General features: G+C 35.5%; 4 protein-coding genes across 4 annotated transcripts; 1 reads left to right on the top strand and 3 right to left on the bottom strand.

The window, feature by feature from the left end:
• Nucleotides 1–41: 41 nt before the first annotated feature.
• On the top strand, nt 42–2,247 carry BX664DRAFT_338834 (aldehyde dehydrogenase domain-containing protein). Its single transcript, XM_051546513.1, has 7 exons — nt 42–211; nt 292–393; nt 457–615; nt 686–1,711; nt 1,802–1,811; nt 1,898–1,994; nt 2,072–2,247. Exons 1-7 carry the CDS (start codon nt 154–156, stop codon nt 2,108–2,110), a joined length of 1,491 nt encoding a protein of 496 aa, XP_051398629.1. The 5' UTR covers nt 42–153; the 3' UTR covers nt 2,111–2,247.
• A 437-nt stretch (nt 2,248–2,684) lies between these two features.
• Nucleotides 2,685–7,437, bottom strand: BX664DRAFT_301033 (L-aminoadipate-semialdehyde dehydrogenase). The gene is made up of 4 exons (XM_051542370.1): nt 6,977–7,437; nt 6,184–6,862; nt 5,778–6,095; nt 2,685–5,691 (listed from the first exon to the last, which is right to left on the bottom strand). The coding sequence occupies exons 1-4, from the start codon at nt 7,358–7,360 to the stop codon at nt 2,822–2,824; spliced, it is 4,251 nt and encodes a 1,416-aa protein (XP_051398628.1). The 5' UTR covers nt 7,361–7,437; the 3' UTR covers nt 2,685–2,821.
• Nucleotides 7,438–8,020: 583 nt separating this feature from the next.
• BX664DRAFT_380307 (SNF2 family N-terminal domain-containing protein) lies at nt 8,021–12,484 on the bottom strand (the record flags this gene model as incomplete). The annotated part of the gene is made up of 20 exons (XM_051548894.1): nt 8,021–8,377; nt 8,458–8,462; nt 8,568–8,596; nt 8,659–8,754; nt 8,837–8,946; nt 9,043–9,058; nt 9,138–9,448; nt 9,537–9,622; nt 9,692–9,751; nt 9,814–10,079; nt 10,163–10,265; nt 10,378–10,474; nt 10,563–10,726; nt 10,794–10,853; nt 10,942–11,014; nt 11,102–11,191; nt 11,260–11,280; nt 11,352–11,537; nt 11,624–11,721; nt 11,752–12,484. The coding sequence occupies 20 exons, from the start codon at nt 12,482–12,484 to the stop codon at nt 8,180–8,182; spliced, it is 2,802 nt and encodes a 933-aa protein (XP_051398627.1). The 3' UTR covers nt 8,021–8,179.
• A 451-nt stretch (nt 12,485–12,935) lies between these two features.
• On the bottom strand, nt 12,936–14,242 carry BX664DRAFT_338829 (uncharacterized protein). Its single transcript, XM_051546512.1, has 2 exons — nt 14,148–14,242; nt 12,936–14,072 (listed from the first exon to the last, which is right to left on the bottom strand). The coding sequence occupies exons 1-2, from the start codon at nt 14,191–14,193 to the stop codon at nt 13,021–13,023; spliced, it is 1,098 nt and encodes a 365-aa protein (XP_051398626.1). The 5' UTR covers nt 14,194–14,242; the 3' UTR covers nt 12,936–13,020.
• Between the last annotated feature and the right edge of the window lie 24 nt (nt 14,243–14,266).

Below are 14,266 nucleotides of genomic sequence, written 5' to 3'. Positions count from 1 at the left end.
CACGCGTGAGACTTTAATGCGTAAAGTTTTACTTTATTATTTTTCTCCCTCCTCCCACAAACACATAAAAACTCTCAACAAATTTTCTTTTTTTCTTTTTTCGTTTTTCTTTTCTTTTTTTTTCAATTTTATTTAAACTCTTTTTCTTTAATCATGACTGGTGTCGACTTCCTCGTTAATACTTCTACTTCCAAAGGTTACAAGCTTAACTGTAAGTATGAATAGAGAAATAACAATTAGATACAGAATAACTCATTCCATTCCTTTTTTTTTTACTTTGATGACTAATAGTACAAACTGGTCTTTTCATTAACAATGAATTTGTTGCTGGTGCCAAGACAATTGATACTGTTAACCCTGCCACTGGTGAAGTCATTGCATCTGTCCAAGCTGGTAAGTTATTATAAAAAAGTCGCGTTATGAATGGTTTCTCATATATATATATATATATTATAGCTGAAAAAAAGCAAGTAGATGATGCTGTGGATGCTGCCGAAAATGCCTTTAACAATGTCTGGAGCAAGACTACTCCTCAAGAACGACAACGTTTGATCAATAAATTGGCTGATTTGATTGAACGTGATACTGAAGAATTGGCTCAAATTGAAACTTTGGGTTAGTAATAAAAAAAAAAAAAAAAGGTTGACAACAAATATGAATGAATAATTTTTTTTCTCTCTTTTAGACAATGGTAAGGGAATTTCTATGTCTCGTAATGTGGATGTTCCTGGTATCGTAGCATCTCTTCGTTATTATGCTGGTTTTGCTGACAAAGTTCATGGTAAGACTATTGATACCCCTGGAGCTTTCTCTTATACTCGTCATGAAGCTATTGGTGTTTGTGCTGCCATTATCCCTTGGAATTTCCCTTTGATGATGCTTGGTTGGAAATTGGGTCCTTGTTTGGCTACTGGTAATGTCATCATTGTCAAGACTTCTGAATTGACTCCATTGTCTGCTCTCAAGGTGGCTACTTTGGCCAAGGAAGCTGGCTTCCCTCCTGGTGTCATCAACATTATTACTGGTTATGGTGCTGAAGCTGGTGATGCTTTGGCTCGTCATCAAAAGGTTGGTAAGGTTGCTTTCACTGGTTCTACTTTGGTGGGTCGTTTGATCATGAAGGCTGCTGCTGAAAGCAATCTCAAGAAGGTCACTTTGGAACTTGGTGGCAAGTCTCCTAATATTATCTTTGATGATGCTGATTTGGATAAGGCTGTCAGATGGGCTCACTTTGGTATCTTCTTCAATCATGGTCAATGCTGCTGTGCTGGTTCTCGCGTATATGTACAAGAAGGTATCTATGACAAATTCTTGGAAAAGTTCAAGGAACGAACTGAACAAACTCGTGTCGGTGATCCTTTCGATGAAACTACCTTCCAAGGTCCTCAAATCTCTCAAACTCAATATGATCGTATCATGGGTTATATTGAACAAGGAAAGACTGAAGGTGCTACTGTCTATGCCGGTGGTTCTCGTCATGGTGATAAGGGTTACTTTATTCAACCTACTATCTTCACTGATGCTACTCCCAAGATGAAGATTGTCCAAGAAGAAATCTTTGGTCCCGTTGTCGTCATTACCAAGTTCAAGGATACCGAAGAAGTCATCAAACTTGCTCATGATACCACTTATGGTCTTGCTGCTGCCGTCTTTACTGAAAATGTCACTCGTGCTGTGGAAGTTTCAAACCGATTGGAAGCTGGCACTGTCTGTAAGTACTTGAAAAAAAAAGTGTTCGTAGTCAAAGGATGAAAAGGATGATCACTCAACTGTTTTTCTTCCTTTTTTTTTTTTATCTTAGGGGTCAACTGGTAATAAAAAAAAAAAAAAAAACAGACTGGATGAAAAGATATTTTAATTGATATTAATATGATTTGTTCTTTTTATTATTCTTTAGTTACAACCAACTTGACACAAGCAGTCCCTTCGGAGGTTATCGTCAAAGTGGTATCGGTCGTGAAAATGGTGAATATGCTTTGGACAACTATCTTCAAGTAAGTTTAATAAGAGAAAAAAAAAATGTAATAGAGATAGTGTCACTCATTTTTTTTTTTTTATCTCTTCTATCTAGGTCAAGACTGTCAAGATCAACATCAATCGCGACGTTTAAATTAATCTAGGATACTTTTTTTTTCTCACTTTATCATCGTACCAAGTCATATTTCCCTACTCTCTCTGTTAGTTTATCACAATCATCCCTCCCCTTTGTTTGTCACAATAAAAATATCTTTTTTTTGTTCCAAATAATTCATTTCATTTTTTTTTTTTTTTTTTTTTGTTGGCGATTGAAGGTCAAACTTCTTTTTGAAGTAGATAGATTCTATTAGAAATGGCAATACTCAACGTTATTTTTCAGTTTATCCAAACCTGCAATAATGATCCATCATCAAGATAATCATTTAATAAAAACTAAAGTTCTTTCCTGGTAAAAAGTCATTTTGACAATATCGATTTTTTCCAAAAATCCCCTGGCAATCCCCTGACGATCGAATTTTAACAGCTAAAATTTGGCTCAGGAATTGGAAACTTCTGCCTGTAAAATCTAAAAAAAAAAAAAAAAAAAAAAAAAAAAAAAAAAAAAAAAAAAAAAAAAAAAATCCTATTCCTAGTCAAAGTTCGTTCACCACATCATTTGAGATTCGAAAACATGTACAATTGTTTGATCTTGGGAGAAAAAGTTTGATCTAGCATAACACCAAAGTATATTTTTTATTAATAATGATGATGATGATGATAATAATAAAAAAATAATATACAAAGTTTCATAAGGAAACAAAAATAAAGAGATAAACAAATAAAGAAAGAAAGAAAAAAAAAACTATTAATGAGAAGCACCACTACGCTTGAGTAAAGTCACTTGAGTAGCATCCAAAACAGGTAGGGACTTGGTGGCTGGGAGAGTAGGCTCAGGTAAGAATCCAGCTTTGATAAGATAAGCATAATACAATCCCATCAGATCATCACCCATCAGAGGACAGATCACCTTATCGTGAGCTAAAATAGTCTTGGTATGCGTATCATCCAACAAGGCACTCTTGGTAGAAGTAGGAAGATCATCCAAGACAAAGTGAAGCAAAGGGAACAATGAGTGATCTTGAGATTGTAATGTATAGTCCATTAATCGATTTCGCCAATCAATATATTCAGTTTGCTTGACATCATATCCATAGGTTAGGAGTGTACCGAATAAGTCGTTGAAAGTGAATGTTGAGGGATGAGTCACTTGGAAGACACCACCTTCAAGCTTGGTTGATTCTTCATCATAATATGCAACAGATGATACCACGGATGCCACATAATCCACAGAGCACAGATTGACAATGTTAGCCATAGAAGGAATAAAACCTAATTCAACACAACCCTTCAATAAACGCCAGATGAAATCATCCGTATTGGTGACACCAGTATGAGATTCACCCAAAATATAACCAGGACGAATGATAGTAGCAGCCATACCACGTCGTCGAGCCTCCATAATTAACTTTTCAGCTACCCATTTGCTTTGTCCATATCCAGCATCCAATCCAACGCGAGAACCTTCAAGATCATCTGTTTCAGCAACAAGACGATCACTACCAAAACTAACATAATGAGCAGTATCCAATACTGAAGTCGATGAAACGAAATGGAACGATTTGGTCTTGATCGTAGATGCCAAACGCATGGCCCATAGAGTACCAATGACATTAGGAGCACGTAATTGATGATAAGGGTATACCCAGTGTACAAGAGCACCATTGTGAACCACTGCATCAGCTTCACCACAGAGACGATCCCAATCCGCTTGATCAAGTCCTAATCGATCACTTGCAAGATCTCCACACACTGCTTCTACACGCTTGTTGTTGTCATCGCTTATCCAGTCATCCTTCCATACACCATGAGACATGGCGGCCTTTTTGACACGATCAAATGCTCCAGCCGTATCCTTTGCACGTACCACACAAATCACACGAGTATGATCATAATCTAATAGCTTGCCCAAAATAAAGGCACCCAAGAATCCAGTAGCCCCAGTCAAAACGATGGTCCTTCTTTCTTGTGCGTTATTTCTTGATGAGACGAGTAGAGGTTGATAAGTCGTTTCCAAATATTCAGCAGCTAATATTTCCACATCAGCAGCATAATCAACCACTTCCTTTTCCTGACCTTCTTCTTCTTGTTGTTGTTTTACTTCTTCCGCCAATAAGACTTCATTATTTTGTAACTTGGTAACTTGACGGGCAAGTCCACGAATAGTAGGTTCAGCAAACACCAGACCAAGAGGAGCATCTACTTGACACTTTTGTCTGATTTCAAAGATCAATCGAGTAGCAATCAGGGAATGACCACCAATATCAAAAAAGTTTTCATCCAGACCAATCACAGGTTCAGGTGAGGGTAAAAGTTGTTGCCAAATAGAATGAATCAAGTTTTCTACAGGGGTCATCTCGGGAATAGCAGCAGATGGAGTAATTTCTTTTCCAGTATCCTTGAATTGAGCAGTATCTGGGAAGGGAAGGGCGTTCTTGTCTACCTTACCATTGGGAGTCAATGGCATACGTACCAAAGGAACAAACACCGAAGGGATGGCATAGGAAGGAAGTTTCTTCTTTAGATAATCACGTACATCCTTGATCAGTCTTCTATAACGATGTCGAGAGCGAACGTCGGTCGTTGGAGAATCATTATCAGATCCAGCACCATCATCTTGACTAGCAAAGGCATTATCCATATTTTGCACAGGTACAAAGTAAGCCACCAGAGTTTGTTCTTCATTCTTGTCTCGACGCACTAAAGTGGTATTTTCACGAATCATTGGATGTTGTGAGAGATGAGTATCGATTTCACCAAGTTCAATACGGAATCCACGAATCTTGACTTGATCATCAGCACGACCTGTACATTCCACAGTACCATCAGGTCGATAACGCCCCAAATCACCAGACCGGTACATACGATCACGCTTGCCTTGCCAATGTTGTTTCCATTCTTTACCATCCACTAGAGCTTCATCATTGTTGGCATCATCGTTGTCATAGGGGTTTTCCACAAACCAATTAGGAATAAACTTTTCATTCGTTGCATCGGGTAGACGTAAATAGCCTTCAGCCAAACCGGGAGCACGAACATAAATTTCACCAATTTCTCCTACACCACACATTTTAGTACGATCATGACGGTTGACCACTAACAATTGTACATTCACCATTCCAGTACCAGCTGGGATCACTTCCTTTTGAGAACTGAGGAATGCTGGATGTGTTGAACGAGGAGGCACCACATAATGAGATACAGATCGTTGAGTTTCAGTTGTACCATACATATTGATGACAGCCACATTGGGAGCATATTTTTGAATACGAGCAGCATCACGCTTAGTCAAGATATCACCAACGAAGAAGGCATTACGTAGGCTTGGGATTTCGTTTTGAGCATGAGATGATAATAGCTGACCCATAGCAGGTGTTAAATGAGTGATGGTCACTTGAGTTCGATTCATCCATTCAGCTAGTTGACCAGGGATACCAATATCTTCAGAAGTAGGAATATATAATTCAGCACCAAAAAATAATGGAGTAAAGATATCACGTTGAATGGGATCATGAGCAATACCAGAGAGCATGGTGAATCGATCTTTTTCCGAAATTCCAAAAGTTTCACCCATCCAAGGATAGAAATGAGTTAGTGAAAAGTGACGACCACGAACACCTAAGGAAAAGATTATAAAAAAAAAAAAAAAAAAAAAAAAGAATGAGAAAACTTCTTTAGATAATCCTTTTTGGTATATGTATTACCTTTGGGAATACCAGTACTTCCACTCGTAAAACTAAGAGTACCAATGCTATCAGGACCAATAACTACACCAGTATTTTCAGAAGCCTTGGAACGGACACCATTCAAACAATCAGTTAGGGTATCAGGTAAAATACCACCATCCAATTGACCATCAGCACGAATCTTGAGTCCAGGAATTTCACAAACAATATCTTGTTCCTTTTTAATATATTCACGCACAGATGAAGCAATTTGACCAGCTTCAGAAATCACAATCAATCCACGAGGCTTGGCAACGGATAGATAAATTTCTTGTCTTGCAGGAGGATAAGCAGGATCTACATTATATATATATAAGATAATGATATTAAACCTTTATCCATCTTTTGATTGCTGTTTTTTTTTTTTTTTTTTTTTTTGACTTACCAATGACACTAAAAGTAGCACCTGACTTGAGAACACCCATGATAGCGACAACAAGATCGACACCACGATATGCATAAATCATCACAACATCTTCCCGACGAATACCTTGATCAATTAGATAATGAGCCACCAAATTAGAAGCATGATGTATATGTTGATAAGTAAAAGTTGTAACAGTACCAGAATCAGAAGATTCAATTACACAAGGACGATCTGGATGAGATTCAGCATTGATAGAAAAAATATCAGTAATTGCACCACGCCAAAGGGACCAATGAAGATCAGTAGTTGGATCAGGTAAAGGAGAATCTCTACTTGTATCAGATAAAGGAATCTTGCCTACTGCTATGCCAGTACCAGCTTCAAGTAAGAGAGTATTGATTTGAGTCAAAAGATATTCAATTCGACGAGGTGAGAATAGGATTTGATTATAGACAATTCGAATGGTAATAGGTCGTAAGAAAGAAGTACGCAATGAGCTGGAGGTATCCGAAGTAATAAAAACAGTGATATCTGCATTACTTGAAGTGAAGGATAATTGTGTTTGTGATGGTGTATCGGTTTCATTGTAAAAGCAGACTCGGAAAAGAGGTCGTCGACTATCAGGATCAGTGCCTTGATGCATATAATTTACCAATGTTTCAAAAGGTACTTCATTTTCCAAAGATTCTTGTTCAACCTAAATTAAAAAAAAAAAAAAAGGAAACAATCCTAAATATACATCTCTCTTTTTTTTTTTTTTTAATCTCCACCACCTTTCCTTTTTCAGTCGATATCATATCATCTATTTTACCTTTTGTACCATTTCCACGATACGTTGAAAAGGATTTGTAGGATCCACAGATAAACGAAGTACAAGAGGATTACCAGAAGAAGAAGAAGAACCCACGGCGAATTCTTCATCGCCAGTATAACGTTGTAACAGTACAGCAAAAGCAGCCAATAAAATAGAATAAGGAGTAGCCTTTTGATTGATAGACAGTTGAAGAATACTAAGTAATGTATTTTCAGGTAATTCACAAGTTTGTACTTCTTCCACTGAACGAGAAGGTAATGGTCGAGGATAATCTGTTGGTACTTGTAAATCAGCTAAACTTGCCAATCGTGTCTTCCAACCTTTCAATAGTTGAGTGTCAGAAGAAGAAGAAGAGGATAATGATTCTGTAGCATTCACCATAATTGTTGAATATGTGTATGTATATATAAATAAAATAAAATAAAAAAATATGTCTATGCTATAAACTATATAAAAAGAAAAGAAGAGTAAAGAAGAAGGAGAAAAAAGAAAAAAGCCCTCTCTCAACCTTTAAAACCAACGAGTTGATATCTGACCGGGATTGCCAAATTGGGAAAGCATAAAAGATGGATCAAAAAAAAAAAGTTAAGAATTTAGATCACCGTCACAATGACACCATAGATTATAATAAATCCTTCATCTTTTTCTTTTCTTTCATCTATCAACTGTGATGAAAACACATTCATGAGTAAAACTGTTTTACTATATTAATCTTGTTGATACGGTATATACATAACAAGTAACTATTGATCTTGGAAGAGGATTTCATCTTTTGTTTGATATGGAAAAAAAAAAGATTATCATCTCTTTTTTAGGTTTCAATCACCGCAACAACCAATTATGGCAAAATGATTGCATAAGAATGCTTACAATAGATAGATACTTCATACGAATATGACGCATGATGATGTCGATTGGAATAGTAGTGATCTTATCCCTTACAGGCGCTATCATCATCATCACTATCATCATCCATCTCTTCATGATCAGCATCAATCATCCATGTTACTACATCATTGACCAGTAATATACAATAGTACACTAAGAATCAATTTATTCGCTTCAGACGGGAAGTAGAGTATGAGACTAAATATGGTAGAGAAGGGAGGACAATGTATAAAAGATATCATAGAAAGGTACTATCATCATGGTAAATAATATTTACTATAACTATAACTAAATAGAGGTGATGTACTCGTATTACATAGCAAATAAGAATTGTAAATCCTCCACCGTAAGACGTTCCAATGCGGCCTGATCCCTATCAATAGTCGAGTTTACTAGAGCTGTCTTCTTTTCTTGTAATTGGATGATACGGCTTTCGATGCTATTTTCAATAACTAATCTTGTAATTCGAATAGGTCGATATTGTCCAAGTCGATGAATACGATCCATTGCCTATGAAAAAATAACCGTTTTTTTTTAAGTTGACATTTTTCATTCATCGTAATGATCATCCATCTTTTCCCTTTACTTACTTGTACTAAGAAACCACAATATAAATAGATAATGAATTATCATATGATAAAAAAAATAAAGTGTAGTTAGTGATCCATCTTTTCTCTTTTGATTATCTTCTTCTACTTACATTCGGCAGCCGGATTCCACCAAGGATCACTAAAAAAGAAAAATTAAAAGTTATATATGATACTATCTCTTTTTTATTTTCTTTTATTTACCAAATAAAAACACGACTGGCTTCAGTAAGATTCAAAGCAACTCCCCCTGCTTTGAGACTGATTAAGAAGACGGTAACAGTAGGATTGACAGTAAAGCTAGAGAGAGAGAGAGAGAGAGAGAGAGAGAGAGAGAGAAAGATTAATGATGATAGATACAATTGACCTCCATTTCACTTACTGGTCAATAGCTGCTGCACGTTGTGTTGGAGACATACTGCCATCAAGTCGAATACAGGCAAATCCCATACGAGATAAACGCCAATAAATCAAATCCAAGAAACTAACAAACTATATATATATATATATATATATATTCAGGATTAGTTAGCTGTTGTTTCAATTATTTGCTTGTTTTTTTTTTTCTTCTTCCTTGTTTATACTTGCCTGTGAGAACACAATGCTATACAGAAAATACAAATGAATTTGATATTAGTATGATTATTCAATCATATATTTTTGTTTGTTCTTAAATCTTTTACCTTTTGACAGTTCGATCTTCACTTCGTAGCTTGGATAATTCTTCCACAAGAGCTTCGATTTTGGATGAGCTACGCCATTTTTCCATATCAATTCGATTGACAATACTTGCTTTTGAGAATGCTGGATGTTCTCCTTCACCAAGTTCGATTTCCAAAGGAGGTTGACTCAAATCCACAGAGAATTCCGCATAACATGAAGGACATTTTGGAGATGACATTGCTGTTCCACCACTAACATCATCAAAGCTTTGTAGATATTGTTTACAACATTCACGGCAAAAAGTATGTCGACAGGCTGATGAAATGGGATCCTAGTTTAAGTTTAAAAAAAAAAAAAGAAAAAGAAAAACATTATTATTAATACCAATACAGGTCGAACTTTTATTTTTTATTTCTTACCTCTGGGGTTTCATTACAAAGCATACACACAAGTTGTTTATAGCCTGCATTGCCTTTCTTCTTGGTTACCAAATCAGGATGATTAGCTATAAATATATATCGTCAAGGGTAAGTACCTATTGTCATCAGTCCATATCATTTTGTTTCCATCTTACCACATTGTCTCATCTTGGTTAATAATTCGAATATATTGGCGTAATTATTCAATACGGATCCTAAAAGAATAGGTGTAATATCAGTAACTGCCATGTTCGATTTTATTTTTTTATTTGATTACCTTCTTCAACATAATCATTGAACCTTCTGGCGGTATCAGAGAATAGAGAACGATAAACTTCTTCTTCAGCTTCGTTGAATAAATCACGTCGGACCATAATAGTTCGAGGAGGAAGACCAAGATCATCAGCACATTGGACCTTTGTACGTCGAAGCATCATTCTATCCAATAACAATCGTAACTTGTCTAAAGCCTGACGTCCTTCACCAACATAACCATGAGCTTGAATAGGTTTCAAGATTTCATTGTTCCACCAGCAGACATGACTTTGTTTTTTTAAAAAAAATAAGTAAATAGTTAGTCCTCCATATTCTACTTTGTTCTCTTTTTTCGTAAGAAGAGTACTTACTCCATAGGAGTGTGTTTGCATTCGTCACAGTGTGCCTTATCGGAGAATCTCCAGTTCAAATTCTTACATTTACAGGATTTGCAATAGTAATAACCATAAGGATCTAAACAAATAATGAATGAAAAAAAAAAAAAAAAAGAAATAGAATAATTGTTAAGCATCTCATCGTTTCTATATTGCATCATGTTCACTTTTTTTCTTTCTGGATGACTTACCAGCACGCATGAAACGAATCAAAGAGTATAATTCACCTACTCTGTTTTGTAAAGGAGTACCAGATAATGACCAGCGGAATTCACTTTTCAAACCAAACTAAAAAGAATACATCAAAAAAAAAAAAGTGAGATGAACGATCAAATAACATAATATAACCATGATCTTGTAATTCATGTAGACATACCACAGATCTTGCAGTGTTACTAGAGCGATCTTTGATATTGTGTGCTTCGTCAAGTACTATACGATGCCATTGGACCTTATGGAGGATAGACATTTCCTTGACCAGATTTTGTTGACGTTTGAAACCATATTCTTGTTTTCTAAAGCACGATTCAGCAACAGAGTCTATAAAAAGAAAGATAAGGTAATATATTAGTATCACCAATAAAATATAAATGCTTAGATCACTTACAAGTGGTAATGACTACATCATAAGATTCAAGTTCTTTCACACTTTTTGTGCGATTGCTACCTAATTTCATATATAATGGTATCATCAAAAAAAAATAGTAAGTATGTAGATAATACAAGGAGAACATACTTTATTCTTTATATCTTACCATGAAAAACGTAGACCTTCATGTCGTTCTTGGTATGAGTTTGAATTTCATGTTGCCATTGCATGATTGCCACCTAATTCCATAAAAAAAAAAGGTAAACATTGATAACTGAAACAATAGAAGATATCTTTTTTTTTTTTTTTTGAATAGTTTAACCTACAGTAGGAGCCACTATAAGGTTAGGCTTCTTGCCATAGTCACTTAATAATAATGAGATTGTTTGAATAGTTTTTCCCATCCCCATTTCATCCTATTGAAAAAAAAAAAATGGAAATCAATGAAATGGACTAGATAATCCCTTTTTTGTGAATGAATTACCGCAAGAATTCCGCCTTTGAACTAATATAGAAATAAAGACAAGAGAGTTAATAAATTTCATATTCGCAATAATCCTATTCTTGATGACTTACACCTTCTCTCTTTTCCTGTTGCATCATCCATGCAACACCATATTTTTGGAAGGGAAGTAGAGATAATTTCAAATATTCTGGTTGTTCAATAGGAGTGACTTGAATTGCTTCAGCATTTTCCAAGGAATCCCACACAGTTTTCAATTCTGGATGATGAACAAGAAGTTTCAGATTGGTACGTTTATACTATAAGCATATATATATAGAAAGAAAAAAAGAAGTTAGATATCCTGTTTTCTTCATGTTTTTTTTTTTTTTTTATTTTTCCTTACCCAGCTCAATCTTTCGGCAGGAGCACGGCCACCACGACCACGACCACGACGACGACGACGATAGTTAACAGTATTGGCAAGTTCTTCAAGCTCATCATCTAAATCAGAAGAAGACAGATCATCATCACTAGCTGTTTCAGAATCAGATTGTGGCATTGGACTTCCTGAGACAGGAGTGGGTATTAAGGATTCCAACTCCGAGTCATGCTGTTGTTTTCTTTCTTGCTGATATGTCGATGACGAGGAGGACGATGCTATAGATGATGGTGAATAATGAATTGATGACGAAGATAGAGAGGTTGGCGAACCAGGTAAAAGTCCAATATCATGTTTGAGAGTAGCTAGAAGTTCCTTTTTGACATCATCTTCTGTATCCTTATCCTCCGTTTTCAATTGGTGTATGGCGTCTATAATTGCTGCGGATGGTGACTCGCGTTGACTTTTTTGCTTGTGAGAAATAGATGTTTCAATAGGTGTATTAACAATGGATGATAAGGAAGACGAGGAAGATACAGAAGCACCAGTATTTGATTCTTCTGGGGATGGGATACTGTGTTCCATTTTGATGCGTTTGCTGCGAGTGATTGGTGGTTTGATAACTTTGGAGGATGTGATTTGTCGTCGTCTAGTTGGGACATAAATAACAAAGTCGTCATCGTCATCGTCTTCGCTTGTTTCAATGTTTAGAAGATTGTTTGCTGTAGTAGTAGTAGTAGTAGAGACTTGATCATCGTCCAGTGAATCATTAGTTGTTTGAGAGGATATGGGTTTCCGTTTTGTGGCAGAACTGGAAGGAACGACAACAGAGGTGTTGTTGGTATTGGAAGGATTGAGTCTAGAAGAGCGACGAATACCTGTCATTGTTGATAAAAGATCAATTCTTCAAGGAAAAAGGGAATGAGAGAACCAAAAAAAAAAAAAAAAAAAAAAGGAAAAGAAAAGAAAACAGATAAAAAAAAAAAAAAAAGGCTGTCAATCAAATTTATCAACAAAATTTCAATCAATGCCAATAAGAACGCTCAGGTGCAAAAGTGATTTGTTTGGGTTGGTTTCATATATGAATCACTACTATTCACTAATAATAACAATAGTAATAAAATTGATAAAATATAATAAAATGATATCAGTCTTTATTTCGATTCAAGGAATATCATCAATTTGGATCATAAATGTCAAACAAAATTAGAGTTAAGCAGGGATAAATAATATCCACGCTTTCTTGTGTACAATAAAAACGAAATATCCCCTACAAAATGTTGATTATCATAAAAAAAAAAAAAATCAGAGAGATCAATAGGATAAAATAAAAAAGTTTTTTTTTTTTTTATTTATTTATTAAAGCAGAAAAATCTAACGTCTAATCTAAACTATACAAACACTCATTTATATCTATATATCTATTTGAATACCCATTTGCCAACAAGAATCTTCATCAGTTCGGTCGATCGAACATCATCAGGAGACCACATTTGTACTTGTTTAGAGTTATCTGCATCAGCCCATTCTTGTTGTTCCATTTCTTCTGTAATAGTTTGTACAATACTTGCTGATACATCGTTAAAAGCGATACCATTCAATGTCATTTCTTCCATGAGATCCAAGATACCATAGATATCCTTCCAAGCTTCCCATCTCACATTCAATACTTGATTATAAACATCTGCTGTACATCCATTGATATAACTTTCCACACTCATCGATTTGCATTGTTCAAATAGAGCCACAGCCAGATAAGGATCCCGGAATGTTGTATAAGCATGTTGAATGGCATTCTTAACAAGCCGAGCATAATAACTTGGGAAACTTTGTTGTTGCTGATATTCCATCACAGAGAAACTAAATTGATCTAAAAGAGCATGTCGACTATTGGTAGATAAGATATCATCGATGGTCTTGATTTCTCGATCATGTGCTTGAATCGATTTGTCCTTTCGAATAGCTTCTAATTGTATCTTGCCTAATGATATTGATTGTTTTCTTTTTTCTTCCCCATTTTGCGTTTTTCCATATAAAGCCGGCATCATTGATCGTGGTAAAGGTGCTCGCTCCTTGAATACCTTTTTATTGTGTATTACCATATCCAACAAACGTTGTTCAATCAATGAAGTTCGTCGTTTGGATGCTTTCTGTGTTGCTGTTGTTGTTGTTGGTCGTTTATATAGTTCGTCTCCGTTAGTTATATTTGTAAGCACCTCATCTACAATAGCTTGGTCGTGTTCTCTTGTTGTTTTATCTAGTACAGTATCCAAAAGTCGTCGAAAATCCAATGTTGGCGAAGTTGTGTTATTGGTTTTCTTGGTTGTAACATGGCGAGGAGTAGACGTAGGAATTTCCCAAAAGTAATCATCATTGACTAGATCTTCAGAGGATACTGGTTTGTCATTGGAAGAGGTTTTGGAGTTGGTGGTATATAGACGGTATGCAAGACTATTTCGACAAACGCATCGACCTATACGGGTTCATTAATTGAAAAAAGAATAATTAGAAAAAGATCAACTAGACATTATCTTCCGTGATAGTTTACCTTTTATCAATTCCTTTCGTCCAAGAGCATTTAATCGACGAAGCATAGTTCTATGGTTAAAAGAAAAAAGAAGAAGAAGAAAAAGAAAAAAAAAAAAAGGATAGGATGACAGTAATGAG

Source organism: Halteromyces radiatus, assembly GCF_025201355.1.
Source record: "Halteromyces radiatus strain CBS 162.75 chromosome Unknown BX664scaffold_6, whole genome shotgun sequence".
NCBI classification, from domain to species: domain Eukaryota; kingdom Fungi; phylum Mucoromycota; class Mucoromycetes; order Mucorales; family Cunninghamellaceae; genus Halteromyces; species Halteromyces radiatus.
Note: the sequence above shows the minus strand (reverse complement) of the source record. Positions and strands in the feature narration are given on the sequence as shown.

Bases quoted from the DNA above. Each gene is read 5' to 3' on its own strand.
- BX664DRAFT_338834 (XM_051546513.1), top strand. From the start codon at position 154: ATGACTGGTGTCGACTTCCTCGTTAATACTTCTACTTCCAAAGGTTAC. The intron at 616-685 runs GTTAGTAATAAA...TCTCTCTTTTAG, and splicing joins GGCTCAAATTGAAACTTTGG to ACAATGGTAAGGGAATTTCT. The intron at 1,995-2,071 runs GTAAGTTTAATA...TCTTCTATCTAG, and splicing joins CTTTGGACAACTATCTTCAA to GTCAAGACTGTCAAGATCAA.
- BX664DRAFT_301033 (XM_051542370.1), bottom strand. From the start codon at position 7,360: ATGGTGAATGCTACAGAATCATTATCCTCTTCTTCTTCTTCTGACACT. The intron at 6,863-6,976 runs GTAAAATAGATG...TTTTTAATTTAG, and splicing joins TCGTGGAAATGGTACAAAAG to GTTGAACAAGAATCTTTGGA. The intron at 6,096-6,183 runs GTAAGTCAAAAA...TATATAATGTAG, and splicing joins TGCTACTTTTAGTGTCATTG to ATCCTGCTTATCCTCCTGCA.
- BX664DRAFT_338829 (XM_051546512.1), bottom strand. From the start codon at position 14,193: ATGCTTCGTCGATTAAATGCTCTTGGACGAAAGGAATTGATAAAAG. The intron at 14,073-14,147 runs GTAAACTATCAC...GAACCCGTATAG, and splicing joins ACGAAAGGAATTGATAAAAG to GTCGATGCGTTTGTCGAAAT.